The sequence below is a fragment of the Motacilla alba genome, chromosome 2 (genome assembly GCF_015832195.1).
Source record: "Motacilla alba alba isolate MOTALB_02 chromosome 2, Motacilla_alba_V1.0_pri, whole genome shotgun sequence".
NCBI lineage: Eukaryota > Metazoa > Chordata > Aves > Passeriformes > Motacillidae > Motacilla > Motacilla alba.
In genome coordinates, this window is record NC_052017.1 from 62,366,778 (window position 1) to 62,389,601 (window position 22,824).

The following is a 22,824-nucleotide window of genomic DNA, read 5'->3' on the forward strand; positions in this document are numbered from 1 at the left end:
TCAGGCAAGTCCAGATGCCAGGAAGATGGTCAGAGGGCTGGAGCACCTCTTCTGTGAAAGGATGAGATGGGGCTGTTCAGCCCAGAGACAAGAAGGCTCTGGAGAGACCTTATAGCACCTTCCAGTACCTGAAGAGGGACTACATGAAAACTGGAGAGGGACTTTGTACAAAGGCAGGTAGTGACAGGACAAGGGGTGACAGCTTTAAACTCCAAGAGCTCCAGTTTAGATGAGGTGTTAGTTAAATGTTCTTCACTGTGAGGGTGGTGGTGCACTGGAACAGGTTGCCCAGAGAAGCTGTGGATGCCCCATCCCTGGCAGTTTCCAAGGCCATGTTGGATGGGGCTTTGAGTAACCTGATCTATGAAAGGTGTCCCTGTGAACAGCAGGGGAGGTGGAACAAGATGATCTTTAAGGTCCCTTCCAACCCAAACCATTCTGTGATTCTGTAACAGATTCTTGCCTGTACCAAAATGCTTGTTCCTTGAGTTTAAATCTCTTTGTCAGATTTGTGTTTAGAAATAAATGGAGGGGTTTTCTAAGTTTTTGGAAAGCCAATAAATACGTGTGGTATACATGATGACACAGTGCTAAGAAGAGTAAATGAAAGAAGATTTTGGGTGTATGCACACAGACTGGGAATAAAAAGCTTTTACACAACCCTTGAAGACTTTATGGACTAGGAGATAATAATTATGTTCTATTTATAGTGTATTTTTCCTGAATGACACATTGACTTTATTCCTTGCTTAAACACCAAGAAGCGCTGGTTTGCTGACACTTTGGTAATTCCAAGATGCTGGTGCTCTATAATCTTTCACTTTCTCCTTCCACCTGCCCTAAATAGAAATTTATTTGCACAGTATCTGTTTTTAGCAGGATAGACCCTATGTTTAAAATTAGTCTTAAACACTTATTTTAGCAACTATTTGTCAGATGCACAAGCCTGCAGGCCAACATGTACTGATTCCATGGACATATATAGAACCATCTGCCTTGGGAAGATATGACCAACAGCGAAGTCATTCTAAAAACTGAATTATTGCTTGTCTAATTTGAGAAGGTGTCAAATCCTGTAACTTTGTATAAAAAATAATTTTTTAAACAAAAAAGTGAAGTTCTTAAGTATAAATTCATTAATTTAGAGGGGCTGTTAAGTTAGTCTACAATAATAATTTTCCTTATGTTATTTTTCTTCAGCGTCTTGGAGGGGCTGTTGACTTTGCAAATTCTTAGCTTAAAAGACTTGGTAGGAGCAGTGACTTACCTTCAACCAAAGAGATAATTTTCAAATAAAAAAGTTGCTTTCATAATGAAAACACATAATATTCTATGAAATATTCAAAATTCTTTATTTCAGGCCAGTATAGTATTGTTACAGGCATCCATCTCTTCCTCTGAACTTGCACATGATCAAAGTTGGCACTTCCAACCACAAAAATGTTAAATGGTTATTACAGTACAGGCACAAAGTAGCCAAAAAGATTTACTTTCATTAAGCAAAGCCATTATTGTGCTCTAACAGCATTTCTCACCAGTGCATAAACTAAGCTCCCCTCCTAACAGCAAGCAGAAAAGGGAAATTTCCTTTAAGTGAAGGAATACAGATGGCAGCTCTGCTACTTAACCAGTCATTTCATCAGTGGAAGAATGACAGATACCTGCATACACTGGACATCTTTCTTCATTGCTTTTGGTGGCACTTCCTGATTCACGTGGGTTTAACATCTTTGCAGGTGTCCACTGCTGCTTCAATTATTATCATCACTATCAGAGTTCCACATTTGAAGAATCAACATGATTTTTTAAGAAATGAAACAGTAAAACCCCCAGAAGACTGTTGGTAGTGCAGTTCTCTTGCCTAAGAGTCTGCTTAATAACCACCATTTAAAATGTCTTTCCTTTCTAGAAGCATAAATTCCCTTTCATCAAGAAGGCAGCACCTGAGACACTTTGTATCACCTAATGACAAATTAACACAACCAGTGTATGTTACTGCATTTCCAACTTCCAGTTACAGTGGTAAGGTAAGCAATTGGCATATGGAATGAGTATCGGATACTTACGTCTACCAAAGGCAAGTTAGTCACAAAAATCTCTACAAATACCTTACAAACAAAACTAGCAGCAAACACTGCTATCTTTACACAGGACTCGTTCATGAACACAACTGATTGGGCAGCCATCTGGAAAAAAAGCTGATAGCGATGTTACAAAAATAGCCAAACAAATATTTGATCGTAGTAACTGTAAGAACAAGTGTTAGAGGGAGGGAAGTGAGCATGATTCAGTTAGCACAAACTCCACTTATACAAGAGTGCCTCCAAGCCACAGAACACGTAGCTTCAGTTTTACACTAATAATAAATACTTCAGTCCAACACATGCAACTGAGTCTGGCCAACCTGCCTAAGCAGGCAATGGACCATAATTCCATTGATTTTCTCTACAGCATGCAGGCCCACTCCATTGTCAGGAATGCCAGTCTTTGCCTACACAAAGGCAGCAGCAGGTGCCCTGCAGCTCAGAATGGAGGGAAACCACAGAAGCGCTTCCATCAGAGGTAAGGTTCAATGTTGGCATGGTATGTGCACAGTTTGTTTTTAGGCACGTCTTTGGTTACATTCTCAACACAGTCTGCTTTATAAAATAATAAATAAAACAGTCAAGATTTGGTTAAAAATTCAGGTAAAGATTAAAAACTTCTTTTCAGAATCTCAGGCAAAGAAGTCCCTTTAAATTCGTGTTTTGTTATATCCATAAACGATAAAATCCCAGTGCTACAGTAAGGCATGTAAATACTGAACCTGAAAGAAAGTAAAGATGGAAGGAAAATGGCATTAATATTGACATTAAATAACATTAAATCAATAGCTCTCAAAACATCTCTTCAGAAAGCTATGTACACATCTTACTACAAGACTAAAAGTTCAATGACTTCCCCACCAAAAGTTCACTTCTCCCCATATGAGAGATTAAGCTTTTCCTTTACAACAAACCATTTCAGGGTAGGAAGAGTATAAAAAAACAACAAATAAGAAGGAGAAAAAAAAAAAGAATGCTGGAAAACTATCATAAGGCCTTACTTGCTTACCATTCCAAAAAGATCAATATAACAAGTGACAGATGTAAAACAAGGTAATAAATAATGGGATTAATAAAACACAGTCAAGAATTTAGCAAACAAATGAATGAAAGCCATTTTAAACAAACTTTATCTGTTTTACATTTTTTAAATTTCTACTGAAATGGAATAAAATTTTTATTTCAAGACATACGCACAAAATATCTTTGCCCTTGTTTGCAATGGGAGCCCTTCAAACACAACACAAATTATTTAAAATTATTTTTTCTTCCATGTAGAGTTCAACTTGTTTTTGAGAGGAATGGTAGGGAAAAGAATTTCCTCTGATTTAGTAAAGCACCTTTTATTTTCCATTTTATTGGTTCTCTCTAAATGATCTGTCTGAAATACAGTACTATTAGGCTTATCTCACTGTACTTTTGACAAAGCCCACTGTGAAAAAATAATCAGAAAATCTAGATCAGAATAATTTTATACTACTAACCTCATGTAATAGGACTGCACACTCAGAAGTAAAATGTCAAAATGTTAAAGTTACCTAGGGCAATAATGTGGGCACACATATATAGTATTTTCTCCAAGCACTTGTGTAAATATGGAAGTTTAAAGAATATGTGGCCTTGAACAGTCACAAAAACTGAAATGTTCCTTTTTGCACAGAGATCTCCATCAGATGGATGAAGAAATCCTAGAAATGCATGCAGCAGACTGCTTACATAAATTAAGTCCAGCACAGAACTTTTTGGTCCTTGTTAATAGGCAGTCTTATAGATTTCTCACACATACTATTATTAACAGTATAAAGAGGGACAAAAACCTGAAAAAATTCCATGCAAAATAAAGTTGTGAATCACACGAAGCTTCTTCTGGGTTAAGTACAGAAATAAGGCTGCTAATCTTGCCTAAGACTATATCAAGTTTGGGTGGTTTTTTTGGGTGTTTTTTTGTTTTTTTTTTTTTAATAAGGGCCTTTATAAATACAGCCAATTGAGAGCTTGCCAACATTTAACAATGTTTGGCAGTTTCACCATCAGAGACAACTGCCAGACTCCTTACCTGCTAAGTATTTAATATTATCAAGCTTGTGCGATTCAAGCATTGTTTTCAGATCTGCAACCTCTGTGTCTATTTTTCTGTCTGTCTGGGTCAGAGCTCGGTCTTGTTGCGCGTGCTAGAAAGCAAAGCAACAAAATAATGCAATTTGAACAATTCCTAGTTTATTCAGAAATTTAACCCATCCTTTCAAGTTGTATTTTTGCTTCCTCTTTAAATACATGTTAATTTGCATTCTTACAGAATTTACAGAATATTCTGAGTTGGAAGGAAAGGGATTCACAAGGATCATAAGTCCAACGCTGCAGTGAATGGCCTGTACAGGGATGGAGTCCACAACCTTGGTGTTATTAGCATCATGCTGTAACCAACTGAGCTAATACAAACCTTATTCAAAGACAAGTTCTTTCTTAGCTGATTGTATCCAAGAAACTGAATAATGTAGTGAACTCAGGAAATTTATGTGATCACATGTTCCTTAAAAAGTAATATAGAAACTGGCAGAACTGGATGCCTTCTTATCTCAATCTAACAGCATAAACATTAACTTCAATCTGTCATTCAGCCCACTGACTAAAGTCACTGCTCAATTGTAAGAGCTACTGAGAAGCCTAAGAGCCTCTCATGACAAAGTCATACTGGAGCTGAGAGATTTATGGATCATTAGAAAAACTGAGAACTGGTCTTGTGTTGTAGAAAATCACGTCTTTGTCTTGCAATGAGTTTTAACACAAAATCAGCTACAAATTCAGAATTTGATTACGCTTCTGCTAAAAAAATATGGGATAGAATTATTACTCGGAAGAGACTGAACTTGTAAACTAATAACAACAGCTGCTGAGTTGCTGATAGTTTCAAATCAGCACTAGTGAAACATTGTGAATCAGTTAATGATTCACTGCTAGATGACTTCCCAGGGATAATTCAGGAAACAAAGAGAAATAGTAGTGCTTGGTAAAAACCTCCTCTAAAATGAAGGCAAATCAGTCTAGCAATGAATTTCTCTCTAAACATGGGGGAAAGAATTAATTTCATACTGTGAGTGACATTTCATCTACAAAAAATACTACATGCATGAGGTTTCAAAACAAAGTGACTACTGAACAGCTCATATATACATGCAGAGGGTCTAATAATATATAGGAAGGTCTTTTTGTTCTTTAAGTGTAGACACTTAAGCTAAAGTGTATAAGGACATCACCAAGTCCAAAAAGGATACAAGGTCTATAACACAAGTACAAAAAGATTTGCTGCGTAATAATCAGCTACTAAATTCTTACCAATTCCACTATTTCTGTCCTCATTTCAAGTAGTTTTCTTTCATTGAGTGAATACTAGAAGGAGAAAAAAAAAGGTAAACATGATATTGTCCTTAAACTTTTTTCCTTTTTTCCTCACTTAAAAGCATGTTTCTTTGTTTCCAGGTTACACAGAACACATAATCTGGACAAGATTATTGTCTGACAGCACTCAGGAGACAGCATGGTAGGATACCTGCTGTCTTTTCCAAAAGCACACTTTAAAAATGTGAAATGTGAAGAGCAACAAGTTCTTCAGACACTCATCTTCCACAAAATCTGTATATATTAGTAAGCAGCTGGAAGAGAGGCTGGCAGATTTGCATTTCTGAAAAGCAAGGACCTATGACTCTAAATAGTAACTCTGGAACAGTTGATTAATCCACTGAGCATACAAGCACAATCAAGACTGAACCATCTGCTGCTTTCAGGAAGGGGAGAACACTTTTAAATCACATCAAACTCAGCTATCAACAAAATGTTTAGCCAGCACCACATGCACTCACAATTTGAATTGCTCTGACTTGTCATTCCATGGTATATTTGTTAAAAACAGAAAAATTGTATTGCACATGAAGCCTTTTGTTTGTGCATCACCAGAAGCTGCGACTTATTTTTAAGTTATGGCTATTTGGGTTCAAGTTCAAAGTTAAATCCAAAATAAGGAATCATACCTATAAAGCAGGTTACCTTTCTGACTCATGAACAGGCTTGATTTACCTTGACACCTATAATGGTTCCTGCCCCACTACTGGAGCAATTAAATTATTCACAGACAACTGATAAAGCACCAGTTTCCAGTGAAGGGTACTAAGGTCATCAGGCACCTATCTCAGAATCCTGAGTTAAACAGCAATAGCCTTATCTATTGACATTCCCACGTGGAAAGTCACCTTAATTTTCCTTCACTCAGGAAGGTTATTTAATTTTAACATTAAAATCAGATTAATCTATAAAATGCTTCAGTACTTAAAAGATCTGAAGATTCCTTGAAGATCTAGAGCTCTGTTTGGACTTTTGACTTATCTTAAGTTGAAGTTAAAAGACAGCAGGCTGCTACAAATGTGGAAAATTACATAAAGACAAATAACAGCATATCTACAATTAATGGAGTCACTAGATTCTGCAAAATAAAGACAGGGATAAAAAAAGAAATTCAGACATTTTATATAAATCCCCATTTTTGAAAGTGTCAAAATGGCAGAATATTAATAAAATAATTTTTAAAAAAATTATATTTTGGTAGAAATGAAAGAATTGGACCTCACATTGAGGAATTGATCACTATCAAAAGAACAATGAGAATGAAAATAATTTTATGGACTAAAATAGTTCATCTGTTTAAATAGATGCAGTCAGCCAAATATACATCTTCTGAATGATTTATATTCTACAAGCTTTCTGGATGCTTCTTTAAGTTTTGTTTTATGTTTAGAACTCTCTAGGTCAGACTCAAGGACTTTACTCTTAAGTTTAAGACAGTGAAATTGGCCTTTTAGTGCAAGCCATCATCACATCTGTAACAACATAAACATAGTGGATAAAAAAAAAAAGAAGAAAGGACAAGGCTAAACCTCCCACTCTGAAATTCAACAGAGAGATTTCCCCTTAAGTCCACGTTTTTTACAGTGCAGGAAAAATTCAATTTTGTCACATACATCTTGAGGCTTTTAACAGCAAGCTTAGTGCATGATGCATGAACACATGAATATATACAAGTTCTTGTACTCCAGGTTTTTAAATCATATCTGTACACTGAAGACACAAATCACAACATAAAGAGATGTGCACTAAGCAATGTAGGATTCTCTGAGAAATAAAGTAGAAGAGACTATAAAATAATAAACTATAAAAAATAAAAGATAAAGCATTTAAAACTTGAAGCATTAAGGACTGCCAACATCAGTGTAGGCAAACTAAGAAATTCTCTTTCAGCACTCACTCCACAACAAACTGAAAGATAAGAACATTTTACTTATTGCTTCAAGTTAAAACAATAAAAACTTCAGACACTTCTCTTCTGAAAAGTAACTTAGTAAGAATGCACAGTAACCTTCAATTATCCTTAGTTTTTTTTCTCAGAAAGCCGGGTATTCAGTCCTTAGTCACATTAAAATTGAAGTAAATATAACAATGATGCTGTGCCTATTATAGAAAATTCTGGATTACATCTTTCCCCCAGCCCAGCATATGTGCCACAACCTGCTCCCCATTCAGCCCCATTCAGCTGCCTTTTTCCTCTTCAGTTCACGCATTGCAATTAAATGGTGGGGTTGGGGGAGGAAAAAAAAAATGAGCAGCTTCCACAGAAACAATGAAATTATAGTTGCACAACAGACTACAAAGTTGATCAGCTTTGTTAAGAGAAAGTTGACATGCAGTTTGCCTTTCCTGGGAGGCAAAATAAAGTTGTGTTCTACACAAAAGACCAAAGTCCAGATTCCATGATCCTACCTACATTAATGTACAAGAAAACACTGCTGCCTAATTTATCACTACTGCAGTGGTTTCATCTAAGTTTTGTATGCCCAAATTGTTGCAAAGCTTATCATATACACAATGACTACATTTCATATAATGTTTTTTAAATTCATTAGCATGAAGTATTAACCTTTAAACAAGAAGTCTACCTGCTCAAATTGTACTTTATTCAAGCATCTACCATGGGCTAACAGACTGTTAGTCATTATATTGAGTCACCAACACAGCTGTTACCTAAACTAATCACTCACTATTTCTAGGGGCACACACAGAAGATAAATGATATCTACTTGAATAGTTCTTATTGCCTGAAGATAAGTATTATGTCTTTATAACACACCTAAGAAAAAGGACTGAGAAAGAAATAATAATAATTTAGAAAAAGTTATTAAAAGACCCTTCAATTTAGAAGATAACATTTCACTGAGATCCTAAAAGCTACTGAAAAAAAAAGAATCTATGAGAACAGAACTCTAGAGTGCTGTGCATAATGCAAGAACTCGTTTATCTTCTAATTTTATATCTACATTACGCTAATTTTAGATTACATCAATTCAGATCTACCAGGTATTTCAAAGCTCAAAAGCAATATGAACCAGGATAACTTACAATTTAAAAAAAAAAAATTACAACTAGTTCCACAATAGGTATTTTTTTGACAAACTAAATACAGGGAAATGAAACATCTCCAATGATGATTCAACAAAATGTGTAAGCAATAGTAAGTGTGTAAATAGAGAAAGAGATATGAAATAAAAAACCCTCTCGGCAGCTAGTCAGCATATTAGATTAAATATCTAATCTATTTAATTGTAATATGTTCATCCTGATATTAAAACAAGATCAAAACAGGTAAGACATACAGACCCAAACATGGCACCTTGCATATACCAGCATAAGGACGAGTAACTTGGATTAATATCATCTTGAAGTTGAGTGATACTATAGGTCAGCAGGAAAATACTCTTTGGGTAAGATGCTCTCACCCAAATTTGGAGATTACTCAGTGTTGAGATGTTTCTAGAAGTAACCAAAACTTACCAGTTCTTTCACTCTGCTCTTCTCCAGGTTTAGGTTTAACTTGTTATCTGCATGAACTTTGGTAATTTCATCCTAATGGGAAGAATTGATAAAGCAGCAAGCAAGATTTTCTGTTTTATCATAAGCAGAAAGAATTGGGCAGATACATCTTATCTTTATATCTCATGAATATGAGCTTCTCTTCAATTAAGGTATATAATTTCCAGAAGTATTAAGTATTTATAATACTTATTTATAAGTATTTATATTGGAAGTATGATGTCCTATAGTATGAAATGGATCTCAAAATCAAACTAAAAATTACTTTTAACCCTGAGAACGTACTTAACTGAGAGCACATCCTTCTATAAATGCAGAGAACATTTCACATATCCTGTAACTCTCTCTGATATCTAGAAACCCATGTCTGGCTACACCTATAAGTTGGATTTCTTCCATGAAGGAATCTTGATGCTCAAAATAATGCTCAAAGCAGTTTCTCACCTTCCAGTGTAAAAGAAAATCTGTTTCTAAAGACTACATCTGGGATTTTCAGAAAAAGCTATAGACATTTGAAAAGTCAGGAAACATTTACCGCATTTTTAAACATCTCACTTTTTAAAACTACTATTAAGTTGTACACTTGCATTTGACTTTATCGATAGCTGTGAGTCCTGCTTTTCCTGGTGACAGCTGCCATTTTAATGCAACCTCCTGGCAGGAATTTCAGCCAGCTGACAGTTTGTCATGTGGCAAACTGCTGATGAGATGAATATGTGGGAGAAACAAAAGATTGCTGATGTTCTGGGAGATTCTACTGCTAGAACCAAGTAAACATTTCTCAAGTAGGCCAATGCCAACTCATGAGGTTAGCACTAACAGTAATTAGACTCAATTTCTGTGTTTGAATTTTGAACTTTAATTGATTTATCATTAGTTGTCATTTCAACAGAATACATTACAGTTTAATAAATCAAAAAATAAAAATTTTCCTTGAAGTTTTACACTGTGTGTTACACAGTGTTTTACACTGTCTTTTTGTGTGAGCAAGCATATAACAACATGCCCTTGTGAGAACTGAATTTACAGTTCAAAGTAAAATATAAAGACATCTAGCTTTTAAGAAAAGATGACTCAGATCCTTGATGCTCTACTAGTGGATTACACTAACTCATTTACATGCAACTAAAACCATAAAATAAATTACAATTCAAAAATTAGATGCCAAATGTATTTTAAAACAGAGTAAGCTTTCCACACAGCCTATCTTCTTGCAGTGATCATTTGCTCCCAAACAAATGGGACCAAACATAATGGTCCCAAACTTGGTGGCCTTAAAAAGCCATTAAAATGCTGGACAGGTAAGAGGAAAGTCTTCAGAGAAAAAAAGAAACGAAAAAAACCACCAAACCAAACAATCAAACCCCCACAATTAGTAAGTACTGTGATTTCAAATGTATGCTGCATCTTTAATGTACAGGCAGCCCTAAATGCAGAACTTCACTCAGCCTTAACCGTGACATGGCAGCCACTTTCTGGATCTGAATTAAGGACATAAAAATATCTTCAGTTAGATTTTGGTTTGCCTCTTGTACTAGTCACAGTTTCCTGTCCTCATTTATGAGGTATGCATGAAAGTGCCATTGCTGCAGACCACAGTGTACTATCAACAGCCATTTCAGTATCAGACGTATCACAACAATTAAACACAGCTTATAAAATGAAATTCTGAAAGTAGCACTTTTTTTTTTCCAGCTAATCAGACAGGTGTTAATTTTGAATTATATTGGTATGGTATCTTACCGTGACTTGCTTCTTTATCTGTTGGAGCTCAAGTTTTATTTTCTGTGAGAGTACAAAAAAAATTTTAGACTTTATTACTGTATATAAAACCACACTATCTAGAAATCTACAGAATTTGCATCATCAGTAACAGCAACTATAATCCATACTGTGAAAAGGCAGGCAAACCAAGCACGATTCCATGTCCTCAATATGTGTACTGATGAATACACATGCATGTTTACTCAGTACTGTGCCCTTCCAAACAACAGCACAAGGCAGAAATCAGCAGTGTCCCACTGGCAGCTGTCCTAACACAGCCCAGGAGGCCGCTGGCTGCTTTTGCCATAAGGGCTCATCACTGGCTTATGGTCCACCTCGTGTCCACCAGGTCTTCCCTGCCAAGCTGCTTTCCATTTGGTCACTCTCAGCCTGTCCTGGTGACTAAGTATATTTCCCAGGGACACAACTGGGCACTTCCATTTGTTCAACTTCATGTGACTCCTGTCATCCCATTTTCCCAGCTTGCTGATGTCCCCTTGAATGGCAGCACAACTGCCTGGTGTGTCAGCAGCTGCTCCCAGCTTTGGATCATCTGCAGACTTGTTGAAAGTGCCCTCTCCTCTGTTCCATCAACAAGGTCATTAATGAAGGTGCCAAACCATCCCAGCCCCAGTCATCTCCTTTGGTACAAAATGCTTTTTTACATCATTATTAAAAAAAAACCAAACCAAAACAAAAAAGCAAGTTCTAGAATAGAACTTTCCAACGCAGTAATTTTTACCTCATTTTCTGCACGAAGTGCTGAAAATTCACTTTTTTCCAAAATAATCATGTCCTTTTTCACACCAGCAATATGGGACATAACTTGCTGAAGTGCAATTTCCTTTAAAAGAAGGAAGAAGAACCTCAGAACATATCACAACTATACTACTTTTCCTCATCTGTGCCTACAAATATGAAAGACTATTTTGGTGCCTTGAAATTTTTAATTCAGCAATTTCAGGTTGATTATCCAAGTTTCCGAAAGCAAGACAGAGTGACAGTGACAAAATAAGCAAGTTAGGCTCAAACATTGGTAATGTCTGACAAAATTGGCAGTGCTAACACAGATCAGAATAATTCAATTATTAGCCCAGGAAACATCTGCTTCCAAGTCATCAAATTCTTACGCTAGCAAAGGCATTAGGCAGAGCTGTCTCTGAGCCAAATGAGGAAAGCTGGCCTTCAAACCAAAATTCCTCAGCACAACCATACTCTTCCGTAAATACCTTTTTTCCCCTCTCTGCAACTTTCAAGGATGGAAAAGTCTGTAGACATTGTTCTAGATCCTACACTACCCACACATGCATATAGGAACTGCCTTCTCTACTAAAAATCTTCCTCTAATAAGTAGTCCCTTGCTTTTGGTTCTGGACTAAGATCCCTACAAATCTGACACAGCACTCTAACTTCAGTTTTGTCACAAAATGCAATTCTACCTTGCAGCATTTTATTTCTAAGTAGCACGTAAAGATGCCTCTCCAGGCTACCTGACCACAAGACTGAAAAAAAATGGGTCAGTGTTCTGGACATATTACAAAAAATCTACAGAAAGAGTACTGCATGGACACCTCTTTTCTTACTCCTCAGTGTCTCCAGATTGTTCTTGTTCTCTCTTCTCCTCAGTGGACTCAGCAAACAGAGACCAGAATCTTCCATATTCTTTCTCTTCTTCATGCCTATACATACACACACATGTAAATCTGTTTTTCCCTAAGGTTTTATCTAACCGAGGTAATACTTTGATAATAGCTCATCCACAACATTCCAAATCTTTCTTCCAATTTTTTGTTCTCTTTCTGCAGAAGACCTTGTGCAATCAAAGACTATAGGGAAGTACAAATTTACCATGTGGCCCAGTGTGGATGGCACACACACTTCCTGAGCTGCCATACAAACCTACACATTGCATCTTAATGGCAGAAAGTCACTTGAGGGTCAAATCTAACAGTCTCAGAAAACATCTACCATCAGTAGCAGCATTAAATTTAACACAAAACAACTTTCAAAAAAGCTACGCACAGAAGGAGACTGAGACTGCTTGTTGTAAAATACAGCTAATCGTGGGAGAAAAGGACCCTTTAACATGGCATTCCCTGACCGACTGTGGAACAAGTTCAGCACAAGAGGATTGTAGCTTTGCCTACAATCTAAAAGCTATGAAGATTGGCTTGAAACCTCCCTAGATGGAAAGTGCCACAAAATCCACTTTTGCAGTATCCCACTTTTTAATGAGACATCCTTCTGCCAAGACTGTTACACTACAGCGACAGCAGCTGCTGTTTTCTCATGTCTCAAGAGAGCAGCCTGGTTACTATGAAACAAGTTGCAGCTTGTGCTGGGAAGGTGACTTGGGGCTGTGAACCCCAGGCTCACAGAGAAGCCCCAGGAGGTTGTATCCTAATACAACATAAATGTCACTGAGAGACAGAGAAAAACAAACAAGTACCATATAACAGGATGGTAAATACCTGAGGGGATCTGTACTTCCTTGTTACAAGTTTACAAAACAAATGCAGAAATTCAAATCCATGCATTGAATACCTCTTATGACTGTCTAAGCATTCTCAGTAACTCTGTTACTGTAAGGTTGAAAATAACAAACTACTTGTGGTTTGCACACCAACCAAAAGTACTAAAATCTCAAGGTCCATCACAACACTTTGGCAACTATCTGATAAACTCAAGACAAAATGAACCAGTCAATAGATATAGAGGAACGTTTGCTCTTCACCTTCAAACTTTTAAAATGCAGTGTATAACAGTAATAAATAGCAAGACATATTTGATTGGCAGGCATACACGGCTTTAATTTACTTTAACCCCACCACTGCCTCTGATCTAACCTGCTGTACTTTGGTGACCATGTCCTTGTAAATCATATCCAGGTTGGTGTTCATGATTTTCACTAATGCAGACACAATGACCTCCGACTGCTGAGTAGTGAACCCTAAGTGAAACAAAGAGTGACATTCAGAGAGAGATCCAAATCTGGCCAGTTTACAGAAATGCCACTTGCTCATAATCAGCACCAAATTACAACAAATGTCAGTTATGAAAGATAATAAAACACAGAACACTTGATCCAGCACGAACAAAAGAACACAGTCAGTACCTGCAAGTCTCCCCACCCCAAAACTATGGCTGTGACATAGGATGACTGCTTCCATAGTATAGCACTATTACACTATCAGCAGGATAAAGAGGGAGTTCTCCAGAGTTATTGCGGAATGTCATCTCTCACATGTGGTTACTTCCACGAGCAAGCAAGAATTCTGACTCTGAAAAGCAGATACTTCATTATACTATAAAACTTCAGTGCCACTGAAGATGTACAAAACTCAACACCACAGCCAAGTGTCCTGATTTTAGGTCTACCAGCTTCTGAGTGCCTGTTAGAAACTTTTTGAAACTGAATATATTGGAAACCATACTAAAACACTATCCCTAAAAATACCTTCATTTTTTCCGCCCTCAAAATGTAGGAGTAAAAATGTCACGAACAAGAGTTAATCATTATAAAAAGAAACACTTGCAAAAGAGTGATTATTTCAAACTCACCAGCAGTTCAGCATCAGCAAGCACAGCTGAGAGCAAGTCACTTTCAGTAGCTCAGCTGATATAAAAGTTTATAACCACTAAAAGGCTCCCTCTCCCATTATCCCTCCTCCTGACCTGTGCTCACTCAACTGATCCAGCAACTCTTTAAACTAGTGTCTCAGAATACCAAACAAGAAAAGAGCTGGAGAGTTTACTGAGAAGTTCCTGGCCCATGGAAAAAGAAGGAACCACCTGGCAGGGGAAGGGGACTAGAACCTTTCCATTTTGGGAATGGAGAGCTGTTACAAATCACTTCAGCTGTACTGAGCTTCACCTTAGGGTACCTCTCCCTCCTCAGCATTGAATTAAAAATAATCTGTTCCCTTATCTGTATTTTAGCATAATACTATTTTTAGAGTATTCTACGCTCTATCCTAAAAGCTGCACTGTACAAAGTAGTCCATATTGCATCCAACTGTAACACATAGGTGCATATTCAAGGTGTAATATACTAAATATGAAGGAATCCAATTAAAACGTTTTAAACCACTGCCTTGAAGGCTCTGGGGTTCTTTGCTCTCAGTTCTTAAAATTTCATTTTTCTTAGCATTTTTAACTACCAATAGGGTAAAAATGATTCCAAACAAAGTCATATAAGCTCACTGTTTCCTTTTTGAAGGCAAAGAAAACCCTATATGTCCCTACCTGGTATACAGACAAGCTCCCAAAAACTCCATAAAAATCAAGGTGTAACACTGTATGTCAAGGAAAAGTAACAAACTTTGTAAACTAAAAAGCCACTCATGAAAGCCATTAAAAATAGCTACTTGTTTCAAACAAATTACCTTTTTCTTCCAAGAGGCATACCAGTGCATGAGTGTCAAAATAAAGCCTCCTATTTCCCAGTAAGGAAATATTCTCTTTGCTTTGCAAAGATGACACAGAAATGCTTACATCTGGAAAAAGAAAAAAAAAAAAAGTTATTTCTTAAGAAAGAATATTTCAAACATGTTTGTTTGTTTTCCAAGAGCTTCCTTTCTACCTGGGATGTTTTCACTCAGGACAAAATAGTTTGTGTTGAGACTACCACAGCCTGCTTGAAAGTGAAAAGACATCTGATCAATAAGTTCTATGTGCAAGAGCTGGAAAACAGGACACTATGCCACTGCACCTCTTACGAGATGCTCTCCAGGAACACAATGTTCTGGAAAAAAATCCCTCCAGTTAACAAGGTCCTGCATCTGTTCCTTTACGGGAATCACCTCAGCAGGTGGGACCTGTGAGCACTTCAAAGGTAGAGGGCTAAATCCACACACTCTGTCCCTTCTTTTTTAAAGAAGTGAACTTTCATCACTCGCCATTTAAGAAAAAAGCAACCACTCACAATTTGCCATTTACTGTTTTTGCAGAAAATACTTTCAACACTGAAAGCCAATCTAAGACAGCGCGTTGTTTCCCCTGGGGTGCGTAGTGTTTAAACAACCCTGACAGAATGAACGTGAGGTGGGGCATGAGCTGAACTGCCAAGAGGCAGAATATAAAATCAATTAGGTTGGAAAAGACCTTTGCGATCATCGAGTCCAACCTTTGACCGAACACCAAGCTGTGAACCAGAGCACGGCACTGAGCGCCACGTCCTTAAACACCCCTGGGGACGGCGGCTCCACCACCTCCCTGCGCGGCCCAGTCCACAGTCCAGTCGCCTTTTCTGTGAAGAAATTCTTCCTAATATCCAGCCTAAACCTCTCCTGGCACAGCTTGAGGCTACGTCCTCATATCCTGTCGCCGGTTGTCTCGGCAAGAAGCCGACCTGCCCTTTGCCACACCCCCGTTTCGAGTCGTTCTAGAGAGCGAGCAGGTCCCCCCTGAGCCTCCTTGTCTCCAGGCTAAACACCGCCAGCTCCCTCAGCTGCTCCGCACGGACCTGCGCTGCAGACCCTTCCCCACCCCGGGTGCCCGAACTCCCGGTGCTCTCAGGACGCCCCATCTCCCCGGGCTCACCCCGCTCCCCGCGGTGCCGCCGGCTCCCCCCGCCGCTCCCGCCGCCCCTTCCCCACACGGCGCCGCCGCCGCCGGGGCCCGGCTGCGCTACGGGCGGGCACCGCCAGTCGCCGAGGCAGCGGCGCGCGGGGGACGCGGGCGCGCGGCCGTCACGTGAGGCGCCGTCCGAGCCGCGCGGCCGCGGCCGCAACAGCAGCAGCAGCGCGCGCCCCCCGCCGCTGGCGGCCGCCTGGGCCCCGGCCATGGCCGCGCCACCCGGTCCCGACGGCGGAAAAGGGGACGGGAAGGAGGGAAACCGCTGCTGCCGCTGCCGCCGTCGCCACTACTGGGATGCCATCGCCGAGCACACGCCGCCCCGGCGGCTCACTTCCGCCACAGGCGCCGTCCCGCTTCCGCCTCCGGGACGCAGCCAAACGCGGCAGGTGACGCCGCCAAGGAACCGCGATTGATTCTACGGCTCACGCAGCGGCCGCGCCGAGAAGAGCGGCGCGGGCGGGCCGGGTTCCGGCGGGGCGGCGCTTGCGAGGGCGGTGCGGGCTCGATGCGGTGGAGACGGACACTCCCCTGGTCACAGAGCCGTGAAATCGTGGCATCATGGGATCGGCAAGGCTGAAGAGACCTTTGAGATCATCTAGTCTGAAGGGAATGAGGGGCTTGTCTTTACAAACAGGCTGTGGATCTGATGGTAAATAAAGCTAGATACTGAGAGATAAAAGAAACAATAGGAAGGATTCCACTTACTGATAAATGGAATGAGAGATTTGTCTTTACAAACAAACTGTAAGTTTGCTGATGAATGAAATTGATTACTGAGAGATGAAAGAAACAATGGGAAGAACCATAAATTCCATAAGGAATTCCACTAATTGACACAAGACAAAGGGGGGGTTGTTATACATTAGAAGGGGATCTTAGGTATTAGGCTTTTCAGGGAATCTGTACCTCTCAAGTACCTCAGCCAATGGGGAAAGAGAGAGGGAAATGCAGATGGGAAATTATGATAAAAAGGAGGCAGCGTCTTCCAAAAATTTGGGAGACCCCAAGGGAAATGCCTCATGACCTCTCCCTTTATTCAAATAAAGTAATGGGACTCATCTGTCTCCTTTTTGGACATAAACCCCTGGTGTTTATGGATTAATTTTCCTGACAAGTCCCACTGTCAGTGCTGCACTGCTGCTGCAACCCCTAAACCACTAAACCAGACCAACAGTTTCAGACAGAACTTGTCACTTTGCAATGGGACTGAGATTTCGGGGCTTGAAGTTATTAACCAAGTAATCCCACGACTGGGCAACTTGGTGGGTCTGGAGCCTTAACCATTGAACAGGTGCCCTAAGCACTAGAGTGGGGCAGGAGTGTTGTTTGTTTGGTTCTGCCAAAAATACATGTTTCTGGAAAATACAGGAAAATGTGTTTTTTTTCTATGCACTGTTGTTAAAACACATCACTTAATATTTGTAGGAAATTAATAGGTTGGTTGGTTGGTTCATCCCACTGCCATTTTCTCCAGGCAGCACTTACTTCAGAGCAAGCTGATAGTTTTCCTGTTAGATACAAATTCACAGAAAAATACATGTGGCACCTTTTCTTCTTCCTACTAGAATCAATAATTACAGCAAATCTGCATGAAGATGGCATCATTCAGGTGTGTCTACATAAATACAAAGGTGGGTGACCCACCAGGGCACGTGGCAGTGTCACAGCAGCACAGCAGTGTCTCTGCAGCCAAGACTGCACGTACACAAGGCCAGCAGCTCTTCAGCAGCACCCCCTTCCAGCTGCTGTGGTGATAAAGCAGAACAGTAGAAGACCTTTGTGTTCTTACAAAACAAACTGTAAATATTACTTCTGTGTATCAGAGTGTCCTGGTTCAGGGCAAATTTGGGAGAGAACCCCCAAAGGGGCTCCTCTAGAAAAGCAGAATCAGTTGGCCAGTCCCCCTAACCGGTTCAGGAAAAAATACCTCCTTGGAGAAAAGTGGAAAAAACTAAACAATAAAACCTAAACAATATTAAACAATAAAACCCCTTGATGCTCCAAAAGAGAGACAAACTCTGAAAAGTCCCCTCCCCGGGTTGCAGCTCGGCTCACTCAGTCTCTTATCAGTCTCTCTGGTGCTGGAAATGCCCAGCCCAGACCCGGCCCTGTGGGCCACAGGTGCGAGCTGCCGGTGCTCTGCTGGGTGCTCAGTCCAGAGCAGATTTAAACAGCTCCAAAGAAAAGGGAAAAAAAAGTCCAGGGAACTTTGCCTCAGCTAGCTAAAACTAACTAAAAGTCAAGGAGAGCTCTGTCCTGCTGTCTGTCCATCTGCAGACAACACAGTCCAGGAGCAGGAATGTGGAGGAGAGAGTGCAGTTTATGAAAACAAAACTCTGCACTTATTCTCTCCCCCCTACAGTCTCTGGAACAAGTGTTAAAGGTGCAAAACTTATTATTCAGCATAAACAGAACAGATGATTTGGGATAAAAGCATCATATAGTCAAGCCAGGACACAGAGAGATATCATTATACTTGCAGGCTGCATGAACAGCTATTTCTTAAACCACTTGCACTGTTGATGGTCGGGGACCTCAGCGGGCCGACTTGCACAGCCGTGTTTGTTTTCATTGTAAGTAAAAGCAGAAATATGCCTAATGAGTTCACCGCATCTGCTTGGCTGTTCCATGCACACTGCCTGGCTGTAGCACAGCACCGATTGCTGACATTTGTGAGTCTGCAGGCAATTGTCTTTTCATTCTATGGATGATTCAGAAACTGGTGCAGTGTATTTTCTTTGATGCTTTCTTCAATGGTCCCTTTCAAAGCCCTGCGCTTGTTACGGCAATTGAAAGGCAAAACTATGACTGCTGAAGTGTCTTCTTTTATATCATCTGCCAGTTTGCATTTTGCAGTTGTTTTTTGTGCCTGGACATGATGGCAGATAGTGGGTGCAAGAAGTGCTGTACAGATGGAGGCTCCGAATGCAACTGGGGCCAGCCCCTTCAGGGTCAGATGCACCCACACACGCTGGCTATCACACAGTGCCGCTTTTCATCTTCTCTAATGAAAGCAAACTCGCTACCACGAGCTACAGAGATCTATCTCCCAGGGCAGATGACTTTGTGTCAGAGATCAACATTTTCAATTTTTTCCCTTTCCAGTGTCATGTCACCAGGTTGAGGGAGTTGATTTTCTCCCTCTACTCATCTCTTGTGGAAGTCCACCTGGAGTAGTACATCCAGCTCAGGGGTCCCCAATGGATGAAGGACATGGATCTGCCCGAGTGAGTCCAGAGTAAGGTCATGAACATGATCGGGGGCTGGAGAACATCTTGTACAGGAGAACAGGCTGAAAGAATTGGGATTGTTCACTCTGAAGAAGAGAGGGCTTCAGGGAGAGCTTGTAGTACCTTCTAGTACTTAAAGGAATCCCACGTGAAAGATGAGGAGACTCTAATTACAAGGGCATGCAGTGGCAGGACAGGGGGGAATGACTTTAAACTTGAAAGAGAGTTGGTTTAGATTAGATATTAGTAAAAATTCTTTACTCTGAGGATGGTGAAGCACTGGGATAGGTTGCCCAGAGAGGCCATGGATGCCCCATCCCTGGCAGTGCCCAAGGACAGGTTGGATGGAGCTTTGAGCAACCTGGTCTAATGGAAGATGTTCCTGCCCATGGCAAGGGGGCTGGAACCAGATGCCTTCCAGCCTTTAAGGTGCCTTCCAGCCTTCCATGATTCTATGATCTTCCACATCCTATTTTTTTGACCATTTTCTCCATGTTGGAGACTGTTGTGTACTACCAGCAGATAGATTCCCTGCATTCTGGAGGCTACAGTGGCTTCAGAGTTATCAGTTTTGGTAACTGAGCACTGGGGACTAATTTCTGCATGAAAAAGCAGAAATGGTGCAGTTGTAAGCCAGGAAGAGTCAACAGGACAAAAAACTTTCTGCTATTTCATTATTGTAAGTTGCTTAATGCTTGACTTTAATCTATCCATTTCCCCTTGATAGCCAATAGACCCTGCTTAAAGACTATAAATGAAGCAAATGCTTCGTGTCCTGAAAACTTCATCCCTGCAGGCACACAGCATTCACTGATCTATGGAGTTACAACCCCCTTGGTTGTAAAAATGAGATCTGCAGAGAAGGAGCAAGTGCTGAATGACCTTAGAAACTAGGGTAACAGAAATGGCAAAGTAATGCAAAGTGCAAAATAAGGACTAATTACAACATCTTCTGTACTTCTAGGTGAAAACTGAAGGAGGGTAAAGTGAGCTCTGGGACGTATTAGTTGACCCACCAATGTGCTATGGCTTCAAGGAAAGCAAATGTAACCCCAAGTTGTATCAAGTCAGATATTTTCAGTGGTTCACATGGAAAGTTTCACTGACCCTTGAGTATAATGTAATTTCAAGTATGAAATACAGTTCTGGTACTGCATTGGATTCAGTAAAGATAAATCCAATTGAAACTGAGACCCTCGTGTGAACAGGAGAATTAAGGGGAGGGAAGCATCCTTTCAGTTGAAGGTGATTAAAAAGAAACTGGCTTGTTTAACTAAGCAAAACAATGCTTGAGAGGGATTCTTGTTTGCATCTGTAAGCAAAATGGATGAATAAAGTAAAAAAAAGAACTACTGTTTATATGAAAGAACATTACTGGTGAAAGAACATTTGGTGTAAAGTGGCTGTAAATAAATGTAGATTGGAAATTAATAGGTTTTTGTTCAAGAGTATAGCTTGTGAAAAGCTTCTCCACAGAAATCAGGTGGAATCAAAACCTGAAATCAGTTCTTAGATGAGTGTGGTCTGCTTGTGAAAGGGATTTTACAATGCAGTTCCCTGTAATAGCAAGGGACTGGTTCCTGTGCCCTTGCATTAATTCTCTGCTATTGAGGTTCTTCACTTTGCACCTCAAGCATCTGGGACTGATAATCTGTCAGAGACAGACTAATGAGCTAGAAGTACCAAGTCCAATCCAAAATAGCATTAACTAGTACTGTTACTTACTTAAAATATTTTAACACAGTAATTGTATAGAGTTCAGGGGGATTAACAGCTGCCAGGGGTGATGAATGCCCCAAACTGTTCTTAATTTTAAATGGAAAAAGCTAAAAACCTGCCAGCATGGAAAAGAATGAGAGTCACCAGTGCATGAATGCTTTCCCACGTTGAATGGAAGAAAAGGGTTGTAACAGCTTCCGCATGAATATGCAAAAGATAAGGTGCATTTCGAGTAATTTCAGTGCTGTTTTGCCAGGGATGAGCGTGCTCCAGTGATGTTAAAGTGAAGGCACCACCCAAAACACCGAAGGCAGAAAATAAGAAGATACTATTGTCTTCCTTTCCTCTAGGAGATAATAATTTTAAGTGCACAAAGTCTTCTCCTATTCTTTTCAGCGGGATGCATAGGTGACATGCTTCCTCTGTTACTTTGTTTTCTTTTTAGGGGAGAAATAAGTGATGAGTATGAGATTTCTCCCGTTATACTTGTTTATGCACACGAACAGGTATAGATGGCTTGTAGGGAAGCAGGGATCGCTGAGGAATGAAACCAAAATTATGCTACCCGTAGGTGGCAGCAGTAACTGCTGCTGGTGCTGCTTGTCAGTGCAGCTCCAATTCAGCCTTGGGACCCAGACGAGATTTAAACCAATTGACCTGATCCTCTGAGTCGCTGAACAGCTATTCCAGAGATCATAAAATGGGGTCATGCACCGAACTCTTTGCAGAAACCACCAACAGAGTGTATCTCCCTGGAAGCTGGTTCAATTGCCAGAAATAACCCTGCTGTGATTTCTCTAAGGAAGGAGGTATAATATTTATTCAAGTGTTATGGTTGACAGCTGTAAGAAATGGCATTTATATTATAATATTAAATCCTGCTATATTCTTATCGGATGTGTTTTTCCTGTAGAATGAACAGATAAATACCATCTGTGTTTAAAGCTATCAAAACTGAGTGCCATTAAAATGGAGGACAATTTGGACCAATATCCCTTCCTACTAACCCAAGAATTACCTTGTATACAAAATATTTATGCATTCACCACCTTTGACTGAATAAAAGCAGGAGGAATTGTTGTCATGATATAGAGGGGCAGCAGCAGCTGCTTCTGACTGCTGTGTGCAGGAAGACAGAAGTAAGGGAGGCTATTATCCATAGGAGTTTCTTATTTTTATCTTTACATGCTGGGAGTCATGTAAGTTGCAAATAAGAATTTCATGTCTCCACAACCCTGGTCTTACTTCTTTCCTGAAGGAGTCCTGCAGTGGGATTGGCAGGCAGGACTTTCTGTGCTGCATTTTAATTGCTCCTCAGAGATCTGGTTCATTCTGGCAGAAGGTTTGGAAAAAAAATATATAATTTCCAGGCAAGCAAAAAGGAAAGAAGTAGATTGGAATTTGGGGCTCATCCCTACTGGTGGAACATTTCCTCCCTAGGGATTATTCTGTGTTGGCTTTTTAACTTTCTGGAAATGCATCTATTATTTACAATTTTTCCCAGGTATCTCAGGCAGGACCGTGCAAATATACAAGAC

At 40.0% G+C, this 22,824-nt stretch overlaps 1 protein-coding gene across 2 annotated transcripts; it reads right to left on the minus strand.

Annotated features, from left to right (window-relative positions):
- Positions 1-1,328: 1,328 nt before the first annotated feature.
- Positions 1,329-16,877, minus strand: MCUR1 (mitochondrial calcium uniporter regulator 1). 2 transcript variants are annotated; one of them, XM_038128349.1, is made up of 9 exons: positions 16,302-16,825; positions 15,146-15,256; positions 13,607-13,710; positions 11,503-11,604; positions 10,740-10,781; positions 8,958-9,029; positions 5,418-5,471; positions 4,141-4,255; positions 1,329-2,806 (listed from the first exon to the last, which is right to left on the minus strand). In XM_038128349.1, the coding sequence occupies exons 1-9, from the start codon at positions 16,543-16,545 to the stop codon at positions 2,751-2,753; spliced, it is 900 nt and encodes a 299-aa protein (XP_037984277.1). In that variant the 5' UTR covers positions 16,546-16,825; the 3' UTR covers positions 1,329-2,750. The 2 variants fall into 2 exon arrangements, with proteins under 2 accessions (XP_037984277.1, XP_037984278.1); XM_038128350.1 differs by lacking the exon at positions 8,958-9,029 and having other exon boundaries at positions 16,302-16,877.
- Between the last annotated feature and the right edge of the window lie 5,947 nt (positions 16,878-22,824).